We start from the raw sequence: 18,868 nt of genomic DNA on the forward strand, positions 1-18,868 counted from the left end.
GAATTAGCATCACTTTGCAAGTATGTTGGTTATGGCTGCACACCACTGACCCACAACGCCCTTGGAGCCATCTCAACTTGTCGTGCGAACCCGAGGTCAAGAAAATCTTCCGTGCTTCAACCTCGTGGAAGATTTTCTTGACCGCCACTACAAGTTTTGGAAGGATCAGTGGCTTGACGGAGCTTCCATCGCCGAGCTAGCCCCTGCCCTGGCTTCTCTCATGCCTCAACGCCATAGAAACCGGCGCCTCGTTTGTGATGCCATCCCGCAGTGCGCCTAGATTCAAGACATCTGCGGTGCTCTTGGGCCTGCAGCCACGATTGAGTATGTGGGCCTTTGGAAGCGCCTCCGCACCATCTCACTTGGATCAGAACCCGCCATCATCCAGTGGCGATGGACTGACAATGGAGTATACTCCGCCAAGTCCTGCTATCGGGCTCTATTTCAGGGATCCACGGGCGCCTCGTAAGGCCAACTCCATCGCGTGACCCCAAACGGACGTCCGTTTTGTCCGGATTCTGTCTGTTTGGGTAGGGTAATGGGGTCATGCTCGGGCGTGTCCTGGGATGCGGTGGTCGTGCGCCCAGCGCGCGGCCGCATCCGTTTGCCCCATCCTGTCCACGTCTATTTAAAAAAAGAGCAATGTTTCAAATGCCAAGCCCTCCCCAGTTCATCACGCCAGCAACAAAGCCAGCGGCCTACATGTCCATCGCCAGTATCAGCCAGCAGCCAGCAACACAGCCAGCCTCCAAAATGAATAGTTGTCCTCACCGGCAAGACAGCCAGCGGCCGGCAACACAGCCGGCCTTCGAAATGAATGTTTTTCTCGCTGGCACACAGCCAGCGGCCCAGCGAGCGGGCGACACCCATGCCAGCCTCCAAAAAGAACGGCCACAGTCGATCAGACGACCTAGTTTAGGCCGTCGGTGTCGAGCATCTCCTTTTGCCTGGCCTTGAACTAGGTCCTCGTCTTCTCGCTCATCTTCGACAAGTCCACGCTCATGATCGCAAGGGCCACCTCCTTTGCTTTGGTGGCGGCATTGGTGGCCTCGATGTCGAGCTGCCTTTGCCTGGCCTTGACGTTGTCGGCCTCGATGTCGAGCTGTCTTTGCCGGGCCGCCTCCTCCATGTTGAGCTGCCTCTGTCGGGCCGCCTCCTCCATGTTGATCTTCCTTCTCTTGGCCGCCTCCTCCATATCAAGCTTCTTCCTTTGAAGGTCTAGGTATTGCTTCATTTGCTCGTCCTTTCTTTGCCGCTTCTTCTCGTCCCTCACATCCTTTTGCGACATCATGCCATGCAAAGTGTCATGCAATGCCATGGATGAGGCATCACGTATGTCGTCAACCTTGGAGTTGGTCTTGCCCCTCGGCCTCTTCAACGCCTCGCCATCTCCACCTCCGGTGAACTTGGCCGTCTTCAAGCCTCTCTTCCTTTGAAGTTCACGATATTGGTCGTTGAACTTAGGGTAATTGTTGATGATCGTCCAACAATTCGTAAGCATGAACGGCTTGTCATTGTGCCGGGCCAGATTGAAATGCCTACACCACATGATCAACAACAAGTGAACATGCAAACATGTACAAGGCCGAAGTCTCATGGTCGTAGCAAGGAAAGGGCTAGGAAGAGGAGAGCATACCATGTCCCCAACGCCGAGACCACTCACGGGTCGTGCTTCAACGCTCTCAAATGCGGCTTGATACTTGTTGCACTCTTGTTGGATGAACAACCATCTATTTTGAATCGAGCCGATGCCACAGTTGCTTGTAAATTGGTAGTGCTCAAACATCTTCCTTTCATGGAATATTTTGTGGACTCTCGTCCAAAAAATAATGCCTTTTTGTTGCGCGCCGGTCCTCAGATCTTGGCTAATCTCCATCCAAGCTTGGCAAATCAACTTGTCCTCATCTTGTGTGTATGAACCCGTGCGAATGCTCTTTCTGTTCTTTTGTGCTTCCGCTCTTTGGGTCAGCTTGTCGATGAACAATGGCTCGTCACTAGTATCAACGTCATTGCTTTCTTCTTCGTCACCATCACCTTCGACATAGATGCCATCGTCTTCATGCCACGAGTCACCATGGTTGTAGTCAGCACGGTCGTCGGCCTCTTCATCGGGGACGTACTGGGCGCGGCCATCCTGACTTTGGGTCTCGTCGTGGTCGTAGGCACGACCCTGTCCAACCTCAAAGATCACGTCCTCCATGAACTGGTTGTAGAAGGGGTCGTCGACCGGTGCCGTTGGTGTTGGCATTCCGTCGAACAAGACGCGGGGGGACGACATGGTGCCCGTAAACGGCGGCCGTGCTTGCTTTCTTTGCATCTCGACGGACGGAAGGTCGCTGCTGCTTGACCCAGGGGTGACGTTGAGGTCGATGACGGCAGCCGTGCGCGGGGTGGACGGCGGGATCACGTCCGGCGACCCCGAGAAACGGGTATGTCCGTCGTGCCTTGGCGGGGGAAAGCCGGGCGACATTGGCGTGGTCCGCGACGTGGGCGACTGGCAGTGCGAAGGTCGGGCGACCGACGACCCTGTGCTGGCCGGACCGACGGCCGCTCCAGAGAAACCGGTCGGACGACAAATGCCAACCATGAGAAGGGCGTGCGCTTTGCTGACGATGGCCTCCTTCTCCTCGACCTCGGCCTTGCGCCGCATGGCCTCAATCGCAGCGCGGTCGGCGGCTCTCTTGGCCGCGGCGATGTTGTCCTTGGCGACCGTCCTCCGGCCCCTCCTCTTTGCCGATTTCGAGTCCAACTTGGCGATCTCCTCCGGCGTGCACTCCGACCGCGGCTTCCTTGGCGCCTTGCCCTTCTTCTTCTTGGCCATTCCGGGCGGATCGACGGCCAGCCCGCCAGAGTTCGATTGGGTTTCGGCCATGGACGAGGGAGGGAGTGGGACGGGCGGGACGTGGGAGGGTTTTTTTGGGGGGGAGGGGGGGATGGCGCCAAAGGGGCCGCGGGGAGGTTTTGCTTTGTGTCAAGCGCGCGCGTCCCGCCCGTCCGCGCGCTGTCCGTTTCACCCAAAAACCGGCGCAAACTTGGGTTAGGGATGGGTCGAAAGTGGACACAAAACGGACAAAAGTCCGTTTGCTCCGGCGCGCTGGGCCACCCGGTTTGTCCCTTTTACCACCCCAAACGGACGGGGCCGGACAAGACGGGATCGCGCGGTGGAGTTGGCTTAATGGCAGCTGACATGGAAGAAGCGGGCAGCGTCAAGCTATTTATGTGGCTGGCCTGGACCGATGCTGGATTGCTGTCGGCCTCGCCCGCCACAGGCTGCCGCACAACCTCCAATGCATCCTGAGTGACCAATAGGACGTGGCAATGCACCATCTCCCGCTCTGTCTCACACATCTTCCACCGGTGCCGCCTCAGCGTCCAGCCTCCGTCGCAGAAAGGGTACGTGCAGCCCTTTCCGGAACCATGTGAGGATTATTGTACTGTATGTCCTATCAAATTATTGCGTTTGGGTGCAGCAACAAAAAAACTTCCTCTGGCTTAACACCGGCGGTACGCTCAACTGATATCAGAACTTGGAAATATTAGCATCCCTATCTTCCAACAGTTATAAGCATCGTGATTTCACAATTTACATCACAAAGTCCAACCTGCAGCAGTTATAAGCATCGTGATTTCACAATTTACATCACAAAGTCCAACCTGCATCAGTTATAAGCATCGTGATTTCACAATTTACATCACAAAGTCCAACCTGCAGACGAGCACTAGCTGCTTCACAAGAGCGTAAGGAATATCGTGTGCAATATCTCCTGTAAGATAGCGCCACACAGATTCAAAGAGAGTAAAGTTGGGGTGACGAATAAAGAGAGATGCAGTAAAATGCATTGAAATGGCAACATAAAATTTCCTCTCTCATGTATCAGCTGAAAGAGGAGCTCTAATAACATCGACACCAATTTCACATATTATTTAGGAGTATGCAAACATGCGGCCACAGCAAAGGAAAGGGAATTAAACATCATGTAACTACAATCTGCAGCGAAGGTCGCAATTCACAGTTCCGCATACGAAACAAGCTCACAACAAAAAGAAAAATAGATGTTTCTAGAACGCATCGATTCAAAATTATTTCAAAAACTTGCCAATTGTTTCGAGCTGGCAGCTGAACTCGTATCAGAAATCACATGTGGATCGCCTTGTCGTAGGTGTTCATGCACGCCTCCTTCAGGGCCTCGCTCACTGTCGGATGCGCGTGGCATGTACGGGCAATGTCCTCGCTGGATGCTCCATACTGAAGTGCAAGCACAGCCTCGTGGATGATCTCGCCCGCGCCAGGGGACATTATGTGTACGCCGAGGATTCTATCAGTTTCCTTCTCAGATATCACCTTCACCATCCCTTCGGCATCATCGATTGCCTTCGCCCGACTGTTTGCCAGCAGGGGGAACTTCCCAACCTGGTAGGCTACACCAGATGCCTTGACCTGTTCCTCCGTCTTGCCAACGGAGGCCACCTCTGGGTGTGTGTACACCACGCCAGGTACAGTGTCATAGTCAACATGGCCCTCCTTCCCCGCGATAAATTCAACACATGCAACACCATCCTCCTCAGCCTTGTGTGCAAGCATCGGTCCAGGTATCGCATCTCCAATCGCGTATACGCCCTTAACATTTGTCATAAAGCGATTGTCAACAAGGACCCTTCCGCCCTTGTCTGTCTCAACACCAATGGCGTCCAGCCCAATACCAGCAGTGTATGGGACTCTGCCAGCAGATACAAGGACAACATCAGCCTCAATGACAGTCTGCTCTCCACCAGCTGCAGGCTCCACAGTTAACTTGACACCACTTCCAGAAGTATCGACCCCGACTACCTTTGTCTTGAGCATGAACTTAAACTTTTGCTTCTCCAGCATACGCTGAAACTGCTTCCTTATCTCTCCATCCATTGATGGGACAATATCAGGGGCAAATTCAACCACAGTCACTTCAGACCCTAGCCTGTTCCAGACAGAACCCATCTCTAGACCTATGTATCCAGCTCCAATGACCACCAACTTCTTTGGTATTTCTGTAAGTGCAAGAGCCCCAGTAGATGACACAATCTTCTTCTCATCAATTGTAACTCCAGGGAGAGATTTCACATCTGAGCCAGTGGCGACAATTATGTTCTTCCCTTTGACGATAGTGCTACCACCATCAACTAAATCCACAGATACCTCTGACGGAGAGACAAGCTTCCCAAACCCTTTAACATACTCAACCTTGTTCTTCTTGAACAGGCCTTCGATGCCCTTTGTAAGCCCAGAAACAGCCTTGTCTTTCTGAGCCATCATTGCAGGCAGATCTACCTCCAGATTGGAGAACTTAACGCCATGGTGTGCAAAAGAAGACTTTGCCTCATGGTACATATGCGACGAATGCAGAAGAGCCTGGAATGTTCAAGAAGAAACACAAATTATATCAAAATACTATGACCAAACGATATATTTGCAGTTTTGTAGATTTTCAGCAGCTAGCTTCAAAAGTTACAACAAGCAAAAAAAGAGAAAAGAAACACAACAGATTTTGCAGCAGTTTAAGGAACCACCTCCCAGTGTATTTATCTGGCTTCGCCAAGGTTTACCGATAAGTTTCACATAAACAGGTGGCAATACATAATAAAGATCTGGAAACCACACCCAAGAAGATGACCAAGCTATAATTAGCAAAAAGGCTTGAAACACTGAGCTGGGCAACTAAAAATAACTACAAATCAGTAAGCATGGTGTTTCAACGCACATAAACTTGCAGTTTTGTAGATTTTGTAGATTTGCAGTTTTGTAGTTTTGTAGATTTTTATATCAAAATACTATGACCAAACGACATATTTGCAGTTTTGTACATTTTCAGCAGCTAGCTTCAAAAGTTACAACAAGCAAAAAAAGAGAAAAGAAACACAACAGATTTTGCAGCAGTTTAAGGAACCACCTCCCAGTGTATTTATCTGGCTTCGCCAAGGTTTACCGATAAGTTTCACATAAACAGGTGGCAATACATAATAAAGATCTGGAAACCACACCCAAGAAGATGACCAAGCTATAATTAGCAAAAAGGCTTGAAACACTGAGCTGGGCAACTAAAAATAACTACAAATCAGTAAGCATGGTGTTTCAACGCACATAAACTTGCATACGATCTTTAATTGAATATGAGCACTATAAAGGGTGAGGACAAGATCTGAAGGCTCTATTTGAGCAAAGATCGTCTGTCTAACATCATTGTGAAGCTAGAGCAAGTAATAACTACAGATTCATTTTAATAAAATGGAGCCAGGGGGCACCCCTTCTATATTAAAAAAAAGTACAGAAGACGGAAACTTCTCCATAAAATAATAGAAGGCAGAAACTAAGCCAGAAAGCTCGAGCTCTCAAAAATACCAAATTGCTTGAACTCGGCAACTAACCTCTCTTCAAGGAAATTACGAATTCAATTAATATATTTTTTACCCCGTGAATAGAGAAAAGTATAAACAAGTGGTATTGCATTGGATGAATATGACAGCATTAGAAATCAACTTTTGAGGTTCATGATCAACCCCCTAGGTTCAATTTACTTGAACTTCAGAAAAACACTAACTATTTTCTTTCCTGACTTCTAAATTTATTTGAGCATCAGAAAACACTGCAGATATTTTCTTTGATCAGCTCAGTTGAAGCCACCCTATATGCCCTGCCAGGCCTGCTTTCAACCAGTAATATGGAAGTGCGGACCCTAGAGGCTACTGCATAAACCAACAGCGCTATCGGCAAGCCCACATTGATAACCATCAACCATACAATACAAATGGTATGGCGCATTATCTAATGATGAAGCTGGAAACACTATACTTATGCAGACTAGCAGAACAAGCATATAACAAGTTATAAAATAACTACATGAACAAACTCATTACATAGAGAAATATTTATAGAAAACAACCAATGGTCTGGTTGAGTTCTATCTGATATTCACACACCGTGTTCAGAGTAAACAAACAAATGCCTAGAATTGTACCACATTGGCATATGAGAAATCAACAAACAAGCACACCCGTTGGTCTATAAGCTCAAAAAATCGGTACACCAACAAGAGCTGTCCCCTACTTCTAACACATATATACCCCAAGTGTGCATCGTCCTGAAGCCCTTGAAAAAGCTAAACAAACTGATATCTAAACAAGCTATACATCACAACCTTCCATAAACCGCATAAGCAACAGCAGGTACAGAACTAAATCACACATTCAATTCTGCAACTCACCCAAGGCAAACCCCTAGCTACATTTCTCACCATGGAAACTGGGAAACGTAATCAGTAATCACACAAAAAATAAACAAACTAGAACAAAGTCAACAACTCGAGCCCAAATTAAATGGTTAAGGGTAAACTTCCGTACCAGATCAACAACTTATTATAGCCTATGGGCCTGCGCCCCGCAAACCCTAGCGCCAAAATCGTGGTACGATGCGTACGGATCTACGACCTCCAGGCTATCTCCAGCAGCACGAACGCATCTATCCGGATCGCATATCGAGAAGGGAAGGGGGAGATGGGAGGAGGAGGAGGCGGCGATAGATGGATACCTTGGACGGGATGCAGCCGACGTTGAGGCAGGTCCCCCCGAGCGCGCCCCTCTTCTCGATGCAGGTGGTCTTAAGACCGAGCTGCGCCGCCTTGATGGCCGCCACGTACCCACCGGGCCCGCCGCCGATCACGACGACGTCGCTCTCCTCCCCCGACGCCGCGTACCCCCGGCACGCGGACGCCCACGCCGCCGCGTGGGGCCGCCGCAGCAGCACAGCCTCCGCCGCGCGCCTCCTCGCCAAGCTCGCCATCGCCATCTCGCGGACGCGGACTCCTCCTCGCCTCGATTTTCTTTTAGGAAGAAAATGGTATGGAGATTCCAAATTCTCCTCTCCTTTCCTTTTGCGCAAGAAAGAAAGAAGATGGGGGGGCGGAGAGAATGGCCGAGTTGTGAAATCTAAACACGAAGGGTCAAATAATACGGGGTACCACCAACCGATACGCCCGCGAGAGGTGGGGTACCCCGCTCTAAGCTGACAGGTGGGCCATCCGGTATAGGAAGCCAGGTTTGCTCCCTTTGCCTATTTTCATTCCTATGTCTATGATTTTTTTAACACAAGCAAGTGCTCATACATACGCGCATACATTCGTCCCTGTGAACGCACACACGCACACATTATCTCTATGAGCACCTTCGAGAGATGAGCCGGCATATCATCTTGAGGTTTACGAAGTCACCGTGGGCGCCTCGTCGTCGACGGGAACATCTCCTCTCACTGAAATCGCGCCGCTGAAAATTCTGAAATAAATCCAGAAATAATGCGAGCACCAGGACCTGAACCCTGATGAGCTGGAATATCACTGTCACTCTAACCATCCAACCACAGGTTGGTTCACCTATGGTCTATGAAATTAATCAACATTTTATGCGTTATTAATGGCTTTTATATATTGCAAAAAGGTGATGGGTAGAAAGTTATTTCGAGAAGACGATCGGCGTGCAAGCAAGGCTAGTCTTAGAAGGAGGATTCATCAACCCCGCGCCATACAATAAGGGCTCATTTGGTAACCGGGGTCCCCCTTCTTTCCCTAGGTGGGGAAACTCCAAGCTGAATCAAACCGGGGGAGCCTACCGCTGCATTTGGTTCCCAACGAAGGGGAGGGATCCCGGAGTGCGAAGTTCTGGTGCTTGGGCACTTTGATGCCTGTTTATTTGAAGAAGAAAAATCAAAACCCATATTTAGAAGTTTCAAAAAAATCACAAAAAATATGTGGAAACTTGTATGTGTCCACTATGAATCCATGAAATGTTGTTTCGAAAAAATATAATATGTAAGCTATAAAAGAAACAAAATTCTAGCCCAAATAACAAAAAAAAGAAGCCCATTTAAAAATACATATTTGTCTTTCTTTACATCATGTGTGAAACTACAAATGATACTCCCTCCTTCCCAAAATATAAGTCATGGTTGACTTTCATGTTCTTTCATGCATGACTTTGATCACTAATATATACCAAAGTGCATTAGTTGAACATGTATAAATGGTATCGACATATTTGTCTTGCAAAAAAAATTAGTTCTTATGTTTATATACTAATTTTGTAGACATGCAATAAGTAAAAATTATAGTCAAGGTTTTGTGATTAAGACCGAAAAGAGTCAAGCGCGCCTTATATTTTGAGAAGGAGGGAGTATGAAATTTTCCAGATACATAACATACATGTGTATGCGTGTTTATAAAAAAATGCAATGGGCAGAAAGGTGCCCGTGCACCATTGGTAGTTTTCGAGGGATCACATCCCTTTTCGCGGCTCCTTCCCGGCTAAGATTTTCATGCCTCCATTGGTCGGGGAGGAAAGCCTCGCTCGCTGGTTCTCGAACCGAGCTGCGACGACGTTGCGTGAAAGCCTACAACCTCCGTCTGAGGTTCTTTGTCCGGCAACCCAGAGCGACACAACCCCCCCCCCTCCACCAAGCGCTCCGCCCCTCCGGCTATGGCGACGATAACAGTCCAGTGGTCTTCCTCTCCCCCAGCTTCCCTCTTCCTAGAAGGTCCTCTCTTCACTGCCAGCACGTCGGCCGTGAAGCTAAGGGAAGGCCGCAACCAAAGGATCTGCACCTGAAAAAGCTTCGGATCTACCTACCCCTTGTTGTCGGCGTGGTCTCGCAAATCTTGTGATGTTCGGCGAGAACGGCTTTGCCTCCCACATGCATGCGCTGTTTGTTGTACCTCTATGCTCGGCATCAGTAGTTGGAGCACCTCTAGCAGATTCGCTAAATCCTCTGGCCCTTATAATTTCGGCTGCTATACCAGGCCCTGTCACTTTTGTTACTTACTGGGGCACCTTGCAAGACTTTGTCACTTTTGTTACTTGCCACTTGCTACCAATTATCTTGCTATCAAACTATCTATCAAAACTCTTTTACACCACTTGCTGAAAACCGCTTATTGATTCCTTTTGCTCCTTGTTGGGTTCGATGCTCTTACTTATCGAAAGGACTACGATAGATCCCCTATACTTGTGGATCATCACCTGCTCTCGCCCTAAAGGGCATGATCTTGGTCTTAGAGTCTCGAAGATTCTTGATGGTGAATATAAATTCCAGTGGATAGTAAACTCCAAGTAAACTTAATAAATAGAGCTATGCTCCCCGGCAACGGCGCCAAAAAATAGTCTTGATGACTCACAAGCACTATTAGGAAATACCCTATAGGCAGCCACGTAATAGCAAATGTTGGGTAAAGAGGTCGCACTGCTGGTAAGTAGCAGTAGTGCAGGATAAAACACCACGCTGCAGGTAAGCTATAGCTGTAGTGTGGGCTCACCTAACCCGCGTGTCAGTGTGAAAATCGGCAGACCTCGGGGTAGGGGGTCCCGAGCTGTGGATCTTGGATAGATGGTAACAGGAATAAGGGAGAAGATGTTTACCCAGGTTCGGGCCCTCTTGATGAAGGTAAAACCCTACGTCATGCTCTTGTTTATATTAATGGAGATGTATCAAGTACAAAGTTGATATACCTCGAGATCATGAGATGTGTTCTAACTCTAGGGCTAGATGAATGTGATTGTATTGAAGTCCCCTCTACGGGCTAAACCCTTTGGCGTATATACACGCCAAGTAGGGTATCTAGTGGTACAAGGTCGGTATCTAGGCGTGGAGGTGGTAGGAGAAGTCTTGAAGTACACGCGAAGTCTTCGGCAGATGTAGTCGATCACACCTCCATTTTACGTCCTCCGGAGTCCATCTTGAGAAGAATGAGGGGCCACTGATCCAACTGGACGAGTACGGGCCGACTAGGTTAGTACCCCCTAGTCCAGGATACCGTCAGTAGCCCCTGAACTGGTCTTCGACGCTAAGGACGATGCCCTTGGACTTCGGTTCCGGAGTCTTTGGCTCGACGGGCGAGTTCTCGTGCATGATCCCTCCAGCGCAGCTTCAACTAGTCCTCGGAAAGGTTGTCAGTCCCATTGGGTGGGCCCGTCTCTGCTTTCTAACCTTGGTAACTATGTCTACAGGGAAGTGAGTCGCTATATGGAGAAACATCAAAGGGTCGGCCTCTCCCCCTTTTTATTTATGAGCTAGGTGTGCTGATTTACCATACACCCCAACTTTTTTCGAGCAAACTACACAAGCGCTCTCCTCCTTCCAAGTCTACCTCGATAGCTTCCCATGGCGAGCGATGCAAGCTCTTCAAGGCGCCATCATGGCCTCATAAGAGGTGATTGGGGCAGCTGCGTCGTCTTGTGCATCCAACTGAACCGCCTGGCCACCCAAGGATACCTGCCAGATTCAGATCTGACAGCGACCTGCGTGGGATTAACATCCATCAATGGACAAGTACACGCAGAGAATTATCCTTCCCCTCAAAAGGATGAAAGGGTATGCTTCATGGCTTTCTTATTGTGTGGCTTAGGGTTTCTCATCCACCCCTTCCTCTGAGGCCTGCTGGAGTTCTATGGGTTGCAACTTCACCATCTCACTCCCAACTCAATCTTACATATCGCGGGATACGTGCCCTATGTGAGATGCACCTCGGGTGTGAGGTGCACTTTGGGCTATGGAGGAGGTATTTTTGCATAGTGCCCTGCTCACCTATCGAGAAGTTGACGCCGGGGCAGCGAAGTCAACCAAATCGATGGGACCAAGCACCCATCAGGCACACCTCGGGAGGATTCCAACGTCTGGACAACCGAGTCATTTTACATAGGTGATGTGCCCCTTCTTGACCCAGTTCGGCCCAGACTTCCCGCATTCACCTCAGAGCCCCTGAGGAGGCGTTATAGCTGGAGGCGGCAAGGCATTTCCCAAGAGCACGGTGCCGAAGTAACCAAGGTGGTAGCTCAAGTGAAGCAATTGATGAGGATTGGTCTTACTATAATAGATGTTATGACCACAACAATAAACCGAAGAGTCCAACCACTTCGGTAGCACTCTCACCTCTTGTGCGCCTACAACAGGACCAAAGACTCCTCCTAAACAATTCAATAGAGCTTCTTTGACCAAACAGCCTTCGGGACAACGTTGGCCGGCATCTACCAGGGGACGGCGGAGGACTTTGCCTGGCGTCAATTACGAGACGGGTTGTCCTACTATAATCCCACCGACATAGTAACCTTTCCCATATTTCCTCGTCCATCTGATTCATTTCATAATCAATTCATTTGACCGACCCTTTACTGGTTTTGAACATAGATGGAAGCGTTGGGTGGAGGCTCTAAGCAGTCCGGCTCCCGAGCCGAAGACACATCGCCGAGCAGAGGATCCCCTCTTTCATGAGGTCGAGGATCAACCCTTATCTATGAAGGGAGGAAATTTCATATGGATTGCCTTGACGTTTCAAGGGTAGCTTTGACCCCCGATGTGTCTGGGACGAGGCCAACTTCACATCCCCTTCCTCTAATTGAAAGCAAACCCCTAGTCACCTGACTTTTCCTCCAAAGGGATGGTGCTCGAAATGCCCACGCGGAGAAACGACTCCTCGAGGGAGCCCCTCGCAGGAGGCGCAAGAAGCTCGGGAGCAGGTGGAGGTTATGGGGGCAACCAAAAATGCTCCCTCAATTCTCAGGAAAACTCCCTGTTATAGTGTTCAACGGGAACCACAGTTCGGATTTTAACTCTTTTTAATCACTTGTAGGCAGTCCGCTCCTTCCTCAACACTGACGGGCGCGAGGGCCGGGGTGACGATGTGTCCAAGCGGACAGGCGAAGTACATTGTACTTCAGGAGCCATTCCCAAAGTTCCTCAGACTGAAGACTCAGAGGCTTTCTCGACCACTAACTCCGAGGTTGAGAGTACCGTAAATCACCGTCAACTAAAGACCTCTCTCGGGAACCCGGCCTTTACTGACCAAGAGTTCAACGCCCTGAGCTTGGTGGACGCGTACCTCGGAGCGTATCGCTCTGTGTTCAAGCAATCACTCGGTGTTATATCGTAGGGCCTACAGGTAAAATTCCACCGAGCTCATTTTATCTTGAAGGTTTCTTGCACCTTTCCATTTGTGTAAAGAGAAACAAGACTACCAACCGTGGCAGTAGCCCCTAACACTACAAAAAATACACTTCCGTGATGATACATGTTTGTCATAGTAGGTCACGTTTTCTGTCATGCATGTACATCCATGACGATTTTATGACAGAATCAAGATAGTCATACCTGTGCTGTCGTAAAGTGTTCCATGACATTACCAAAATTATCATCACGGAAGTGTCCACTTCCATGACGATAAATCGCGCGTCATAGAAGTGCTTTCGTCAAGGGTGACCGACATGTGGCATAGGGATGTAAGTGGAATAAACGGCATCCGCCAATCCCATCTAGTTAGTTTTTGCTATCTCCCTAGTTCATTTTCCTCAAAAAACAAAAACTCTTTTGAACTATCATACCACTAGTGGACTTTAAACGGGACCCAGTTGACATTCCTATGTGGCATCCACCGTAACGGGTCGCCGTTAAGCTATCGGGTTCCGATTTGGATCCGATAACCCGTTAACAGCCCGGACCAATGGGGATTTTCCACATGTAAAATTCTCAATGGCCAGAGGAACCACGTGTCGTCTCACTGTTGGGACAGATGGCATCCATTCATTGGACCGAAGGCGCCTATGATACGTCAACATGTGGCACGGCCCAACAAAGGCCCATTCTAGTGAAAATGCCGACCCGTTTGACTTGGTCAAAAGGTAGCGGACCAGCCCACGGAAAGTATGTTAACGACCTATTCGCATATAGCCCATTTACAACCCGCTAACTCACGGCCCGTTAGGGCCTACCGGAATTTGGCCCAGTAGCATCATCTAGGCCGTCCAATATGATTTCAGCCCGCTGTAACTTCCGGCCCATGTATGGCCCATGACGTCTTCCGGCCCATAGGAGGCCCTTTATATCTCTGGGCCCATTAAAGGCCCGGGATGAAACTTGCCCATAATGAACAATGTATACCCATTAACGACCCATTATTCCGTCGGTTGTTTCCAGCCCGTGTTAACTTTCGACCTTCTAAGGGCCCATTTATTCTTGGGCTCATTCCATAATTCGATTACTTGCAGCCTGTTACTGGCATGTTCCGCTTGTGGGCCAAATTCAGCCCGTGGTTACTGTCGGCCTGTTTGTGTCCCGTTAACCCGTTGGACTGTTTTCATAGCGTCATCAAATACAGCCTATTAACGGCCTATTATGGTCGGGCCATAAAATAGACGATTTCCACTCTAGCCCATTTACGACCCATTTTGCGGACCGTTATTGGTCCACGAATAGTACGGGCCATGTTTGGCGGGAGATGACAAGGTGCAAACGTGGGCTGCTTCACCACACACTAGATTATAGATCCACAAAAACAAGCATACATATAAGGAGTATTGAGTAATGTGCATGGTATGAATAAGGAATTTGGTTTTACAAGTAAAACTTGGAACTTACAGTTGTTGTGAACATGCATTTTGATAGAAACAACAAACTAAACAAAAGTTGACGAAAGGGAGTATGAGCAAATTAAAAAGCAGTTGAGGATAAAGGCTTTAGAAGGACTGACTTACATTAACAGTTAACATCGGCTTTATAATGCCCTTCTCCATGTCAAGGGAAGGATAACTCAAGAATTTCAACACAGAATCTTCTTATAAGCATTGCATGTACTCTACATTTTGTAGAGAGTAACTATAGATATGATAATACTGGAAAGGATAGATGATAATGAAGATAAGATGCAGATTGATGCTACATAATCAACTACCAATCTCTGGAAGTACAAGCGTTACATGACAAAATGTACTGACAAGAGCAATGGGCTACACTTCTGCACTGGCATTGTCTGTGTATTCAACTTTTTGGTAAGATTAAATATAGATCTGATATTTTTTAATAAATGGTGGGCGAGGGAGATAAGATGCAGAATGCTACACAATGAACTAATCCCTCTTCCCATAATATAAGAGTGTTTTGAACACTGGTGTATTGTACAAAACGCTCTTATATTATGGGACGAAGGGAGTAGCTATTAATGTAAGTACAGTGATAGACGATGTTCGCCCCTTACAAGAGACTGTAGATCTAAACCTCTTCAAAAGCATTGGGTTGATTCTAAATCTATGTAAGAGTCTATACGAATCTTATAATGTCCACCAAATGGAGGGTAATGAGGCTAACATGTGCAGTGATACTACATAATCAACCAACTATGAAAGTAAGTATGGTCATACAGGGTAAGAGGACAAGAGCAATGAAGTGTGCAGTACAATTGCGAGATTCTGTGGTCCCTTGAGAATAAATGTTCTTCTGCAAACAGTTTTCATACAAGTGAGACATTAAGGCACATGCAGAAATGTAGTTCAAATTGTGATGTGATAGCATAGGCAGTACTTTATGTTGCAGACGAGACCAATGTGTAACAAGATTATTCCAGTCACTGTCTGATAAATGTAGCACTGGACACTTTACAGAAATTTCGATTAGAGTCTTGCCATCAAAGTGCGCTTTCCTCAAATAGGAACGATACTTCATCAACGAGTCCTTGAAAAGCGCAACCAACCCTTGCTCGTCATGACTATCTAGTTTGGTCCTCCCCTATTTAAAAGAATGAAATCATGTGTCTTATGTCAGCAGAAACATATGCAGTAATTACCATGAATAACATTAGTACATTACTTACACGTAAGTTGAGGAGGAAGATTGGAAATTATTCTTTGTCTGTGGTATAATCTTTCCATGAAGGAAAGATGCGCACAAAGTTCCTAACAACAATATAAGCTTCATTTTCTAAAATGGGAAGAAGTGGAACAGGAGTCCTATTGCTGCTATTGGGGCTCTCCCTCATTCGAAAAGGGATTTGGCAACTGGATTAGGTGTACTCTTTGCTGGAATGGGGGTTTTGCGTCGTAGAGCTGGTGCTATGTCAACTGGCATAATGATACTGTTTGCGACAGTTGGGGCCTGCTAAGTTGGGGCATCAGAGATGGCCAGTGTAGTAGAGCTAGAGTCTGCTAGAATTGTGGTCGTGTTTTCTGGGTCTGATGATATTGCAACTACACCTAATAGGCTATTTGATATTTCAGGTGCCACTACCTTTTCCAAATACTTTGTTCGTGCTCCTCCGCGATTAGCAATCGCCCTCTTCCTTTTGAACATCTGATACACAAGAACAACATTTGAATGGATAAGTATGGTATGATGACATATGGAATGTGTACTAAAAATGGATAGGCAGGGCGTATTCACATACACAATGTGTAAACTAAGCTGATGGCAGCGCAACAAAGTAGAAGCAATGCAAAGCATCAGTTGCAAGATATGTGCGACCAATATACCCTTGGAAAGTTATAGCAAGCACCTTGATGGGTGAATAAGATAGGGCCTCTGCATCTGACTCCTCCACTAGGGAGCTACATTGACTTAGGTCTCCCTTTAGCTCAGAATCACTATTAGGATCATATTCTGAGCATGAATCTATAGGTGGAGAGCATTTCCATTGCATCCAAACTTGATTTCAGTCCCTTAATGCCAAGTTTGACAACCATGGCATTGTTCAGCTTTATTCTTTTCATGCATGCAAGCTCATAATCCTTTTGATGTTGTTCAGTATCTGAGATTCAAGAAAACATAAAAAGTAGTCAGATTATCTATGGAATGCATTACAGATTCAACTCGAAGAGTGTCTCCCTATAAACCCCTGTATGTACAAAGTTCACCCCCAACCGTGCTGACCAGACCACACACAGAAATACAAACCTCTTATGTCTCTATAACAGGCAGACACACATTTCAAAACTGAAGTAGGAACATTAGAATCATACCAAATTCGTAATTGCACAAATAAAAGTAAGGAATTATGAGTGGCATAATGTTTAGCTTCAAGGGTGGAGTGCTGGTAGTGTGACACAAAGCAAGTAGGTAGATTGTATTCCAAGTAAAAGATCGTAGTCTATGTAAAAGGTGGATATGAAACTTTCTTTCTATACAATGTAGTGTTCCTTGCCCACACATGATGGAAGAGATCACACAGAGAAATACTATTCACTCATGTCTGTGGTTCTAGTATTTTGAAACGGGGTGGTCCACCCTAAAAGAATATTGACAATAAATATGACAAGGCAAGCATAAAGGTAGTGAATCAATGATTACTTGTGAGCTTACTAGGACAAGTATGCAGAATTGTAACTGCAGTAAGAGACCGTCCAAAATCTGAATCAAGAAGTTGGTCTAGCACTTATTGTTTGCAACTAATCGGTGTGAATAATTGGATATCATATCAAATGAGTAAGAAAGACAAGTAAAATTGTCAATAAACTTGGCCTACAGTAGCAATCTAGGTCAATGTCACTATGACCAACAATCCAAAATGACTAGTGTTTGTTCCTAGGGCCGGAATTTTGAAACCCTGTGAACTTTACAGGTACTAAAGATTACTGAAATACATCTGAACCATTAAGTGTAGGTAGCACTCAGTACACAACAAACCCTAATGACAGTCCTGCCTAGTGAGTAATGAATAAATTAGAAAATGGGTGATGAGGAGTGGCTGCTGAGTGTTGAGGACGTATCTCAGGATAAATCGGGTTGGCTTAGTGGCTGCTGCACACCTGCACCCTGAACAGACTGGGAAGGTAGGCACGGCGGAGCACCCGGGCAGCGATGACGCTGTTGGGCGAGCGGCTCCTGACCTCCTGTTAGTCTGGCGTCTCCTCCTAGAGGCATGCCATCCGGGGACGGCAAGTCACCGGTGAGGCAGGCGGCTAGAGGTGAGTAGAGATTGGAAGGGCAGTAGAACAGAGGGGAATCGGGGCCTGAGCTGACCCAAAATCCCAGGGTGGGCCGTGGCCCATCGTGGGCACCCTGTAGATCCACACCCAGCGACGTACATGCATTTTTGAAACTAAATTATGAACATTTAGCTGACCAATTAAGAGACTCTATTTTAATAGTATCATATTCGTATTTGAATAGCTAAGCTTGTTTAGCTTGATGGGTGGAGCAGTGCTATTATGACACGAAGCACGTATGATGATCATATAGTGATCATAAAAGGGGGGAACCCTAAGCTTGATCAATTAAACCCTATTATGACTGTGTCATGGCAGATTTGAAGTTGCAAACCGCAGGAATGCTATTTAGCAATTGTTTGCTTCGAACTAAGAACCAAATTCTAAGAGCTGAAAAGAAAGTATAGTAACCAAGTTATGATCTATTTTCTGGTTGACATCAAAAGGTTGAGCAGATATGAAGTACCACCTCTCTTGCGGCGCCGTGTAGGCATCGGGGGTGCGATGGCTGTCGATGGTGTTGAAGCAAATCTACGATAGTAGACGGGTGCATCGGGGGATAAGTCATGTTGCATTGGACGAGAAGGTCGTGGGAGTGGCCCCAGCAAGGAGTGGACGAGAAGGTCGTGGGAGCGGCCCCGACAAGGAGGACGATGACACCGATGAAGCGAGAGGATGCGATGCAAGGTTCCTGGTCCGTCGCCGTGGATGAGAAACATGCATCTCTAGCAGTGGACGACGTGGTCTTGGTAGACGCTCTGTCATGGTGGAGGACGGGGCTATGGATGGGGTGGAGGACGGTGGCGATGGATGGGGTGGCAGACGGAGGAGGCTGGTGTGGGGATGGTGTTCTAGGGCAGACGGTGTATGAATGGGAAAATGGAAGGAGAGGCTACAGGGAACCATGTTATTGGGACGTGCCTGTCTGAAATATGGGAATGTTACAAATTTAGCCCCCGTTTAAAAGGACGCCTTGTCGGTTGGGGATAGGACGGTAATCTCGCATCTCCCCAATATTTGCCTAGAGCAATTTCAGGCGAGGAGAGGGTGTTTTGGCGCCCACGGTTGGCGCCCATGGTGTATGAACGAGGCTGACAGGTAGGGAGGTTGTGTC

General features: G+C 47.5%; 1 protein-coding gene across 1 annotated transcript; it reads right to left on the minus strand.

Moving 5' to 3' along the window:
• Window positions 1–3,845: 3,845 nt before the first annotated feature.
• LOC119327734 (leghemoglobin reductase-like) lies at window positions 3,846–7,955 on the minus strand. The gene is made up of 2 exons (XM_037600838.1): window positions 7,559–7,955; window positions 3,846–5,386 (listed from the first exon to the last, which is right to left on the minus strand). Exons 1-2 carry the CDS (start codon window positions 7,814–7,816, stop codon window positions 4,136–4,138), a joined length of 1,509 nt encoding a protein of 502 aa, XP_037456735.1. The 5' UTR covers window positions 7,817–7,955; the 3' UTR covers window positions 3,846–4,135.
• Window positions 7,956–18,868: the final 10,913 nt, after the last annotated feature.

The sequence above is a fragment of the Triticum dicoccoides genome, chromosome 1B (assembly GCF_002162155.2).
Source record: "Triticum dicoccoides isolate Atlit2015 ecotype Zavitan chromosome 1B, WEW_v2.0, whole genome shotgun sequence".
Classification (NCBI taxonomy): domain Eukaryota; kingdom Viridiplantae; phylum Streptophyta; class Magnoliopsida; order Poales; family Poaceae; genus Triticum; species Triticum dicoccoides.

Excerpts from the sequence above, each read along its gene's own strand:
- LOC119327734 (XM_037600838.1), bottom strand. The coding sequence starts at position 7,816 with ATGGCGATGGCGAGCTTGGCGAGGAGGCGCGCGGCGGAGGCTGTGCTG. Across the intron at positions 5,387-7,558 it reads TCGGCTGCATCCCGTCCAAG|GCTCTTCTGCATTCGTCGCA; the intron begins GTATCCATCTAT and ends TGAACATTCCAG.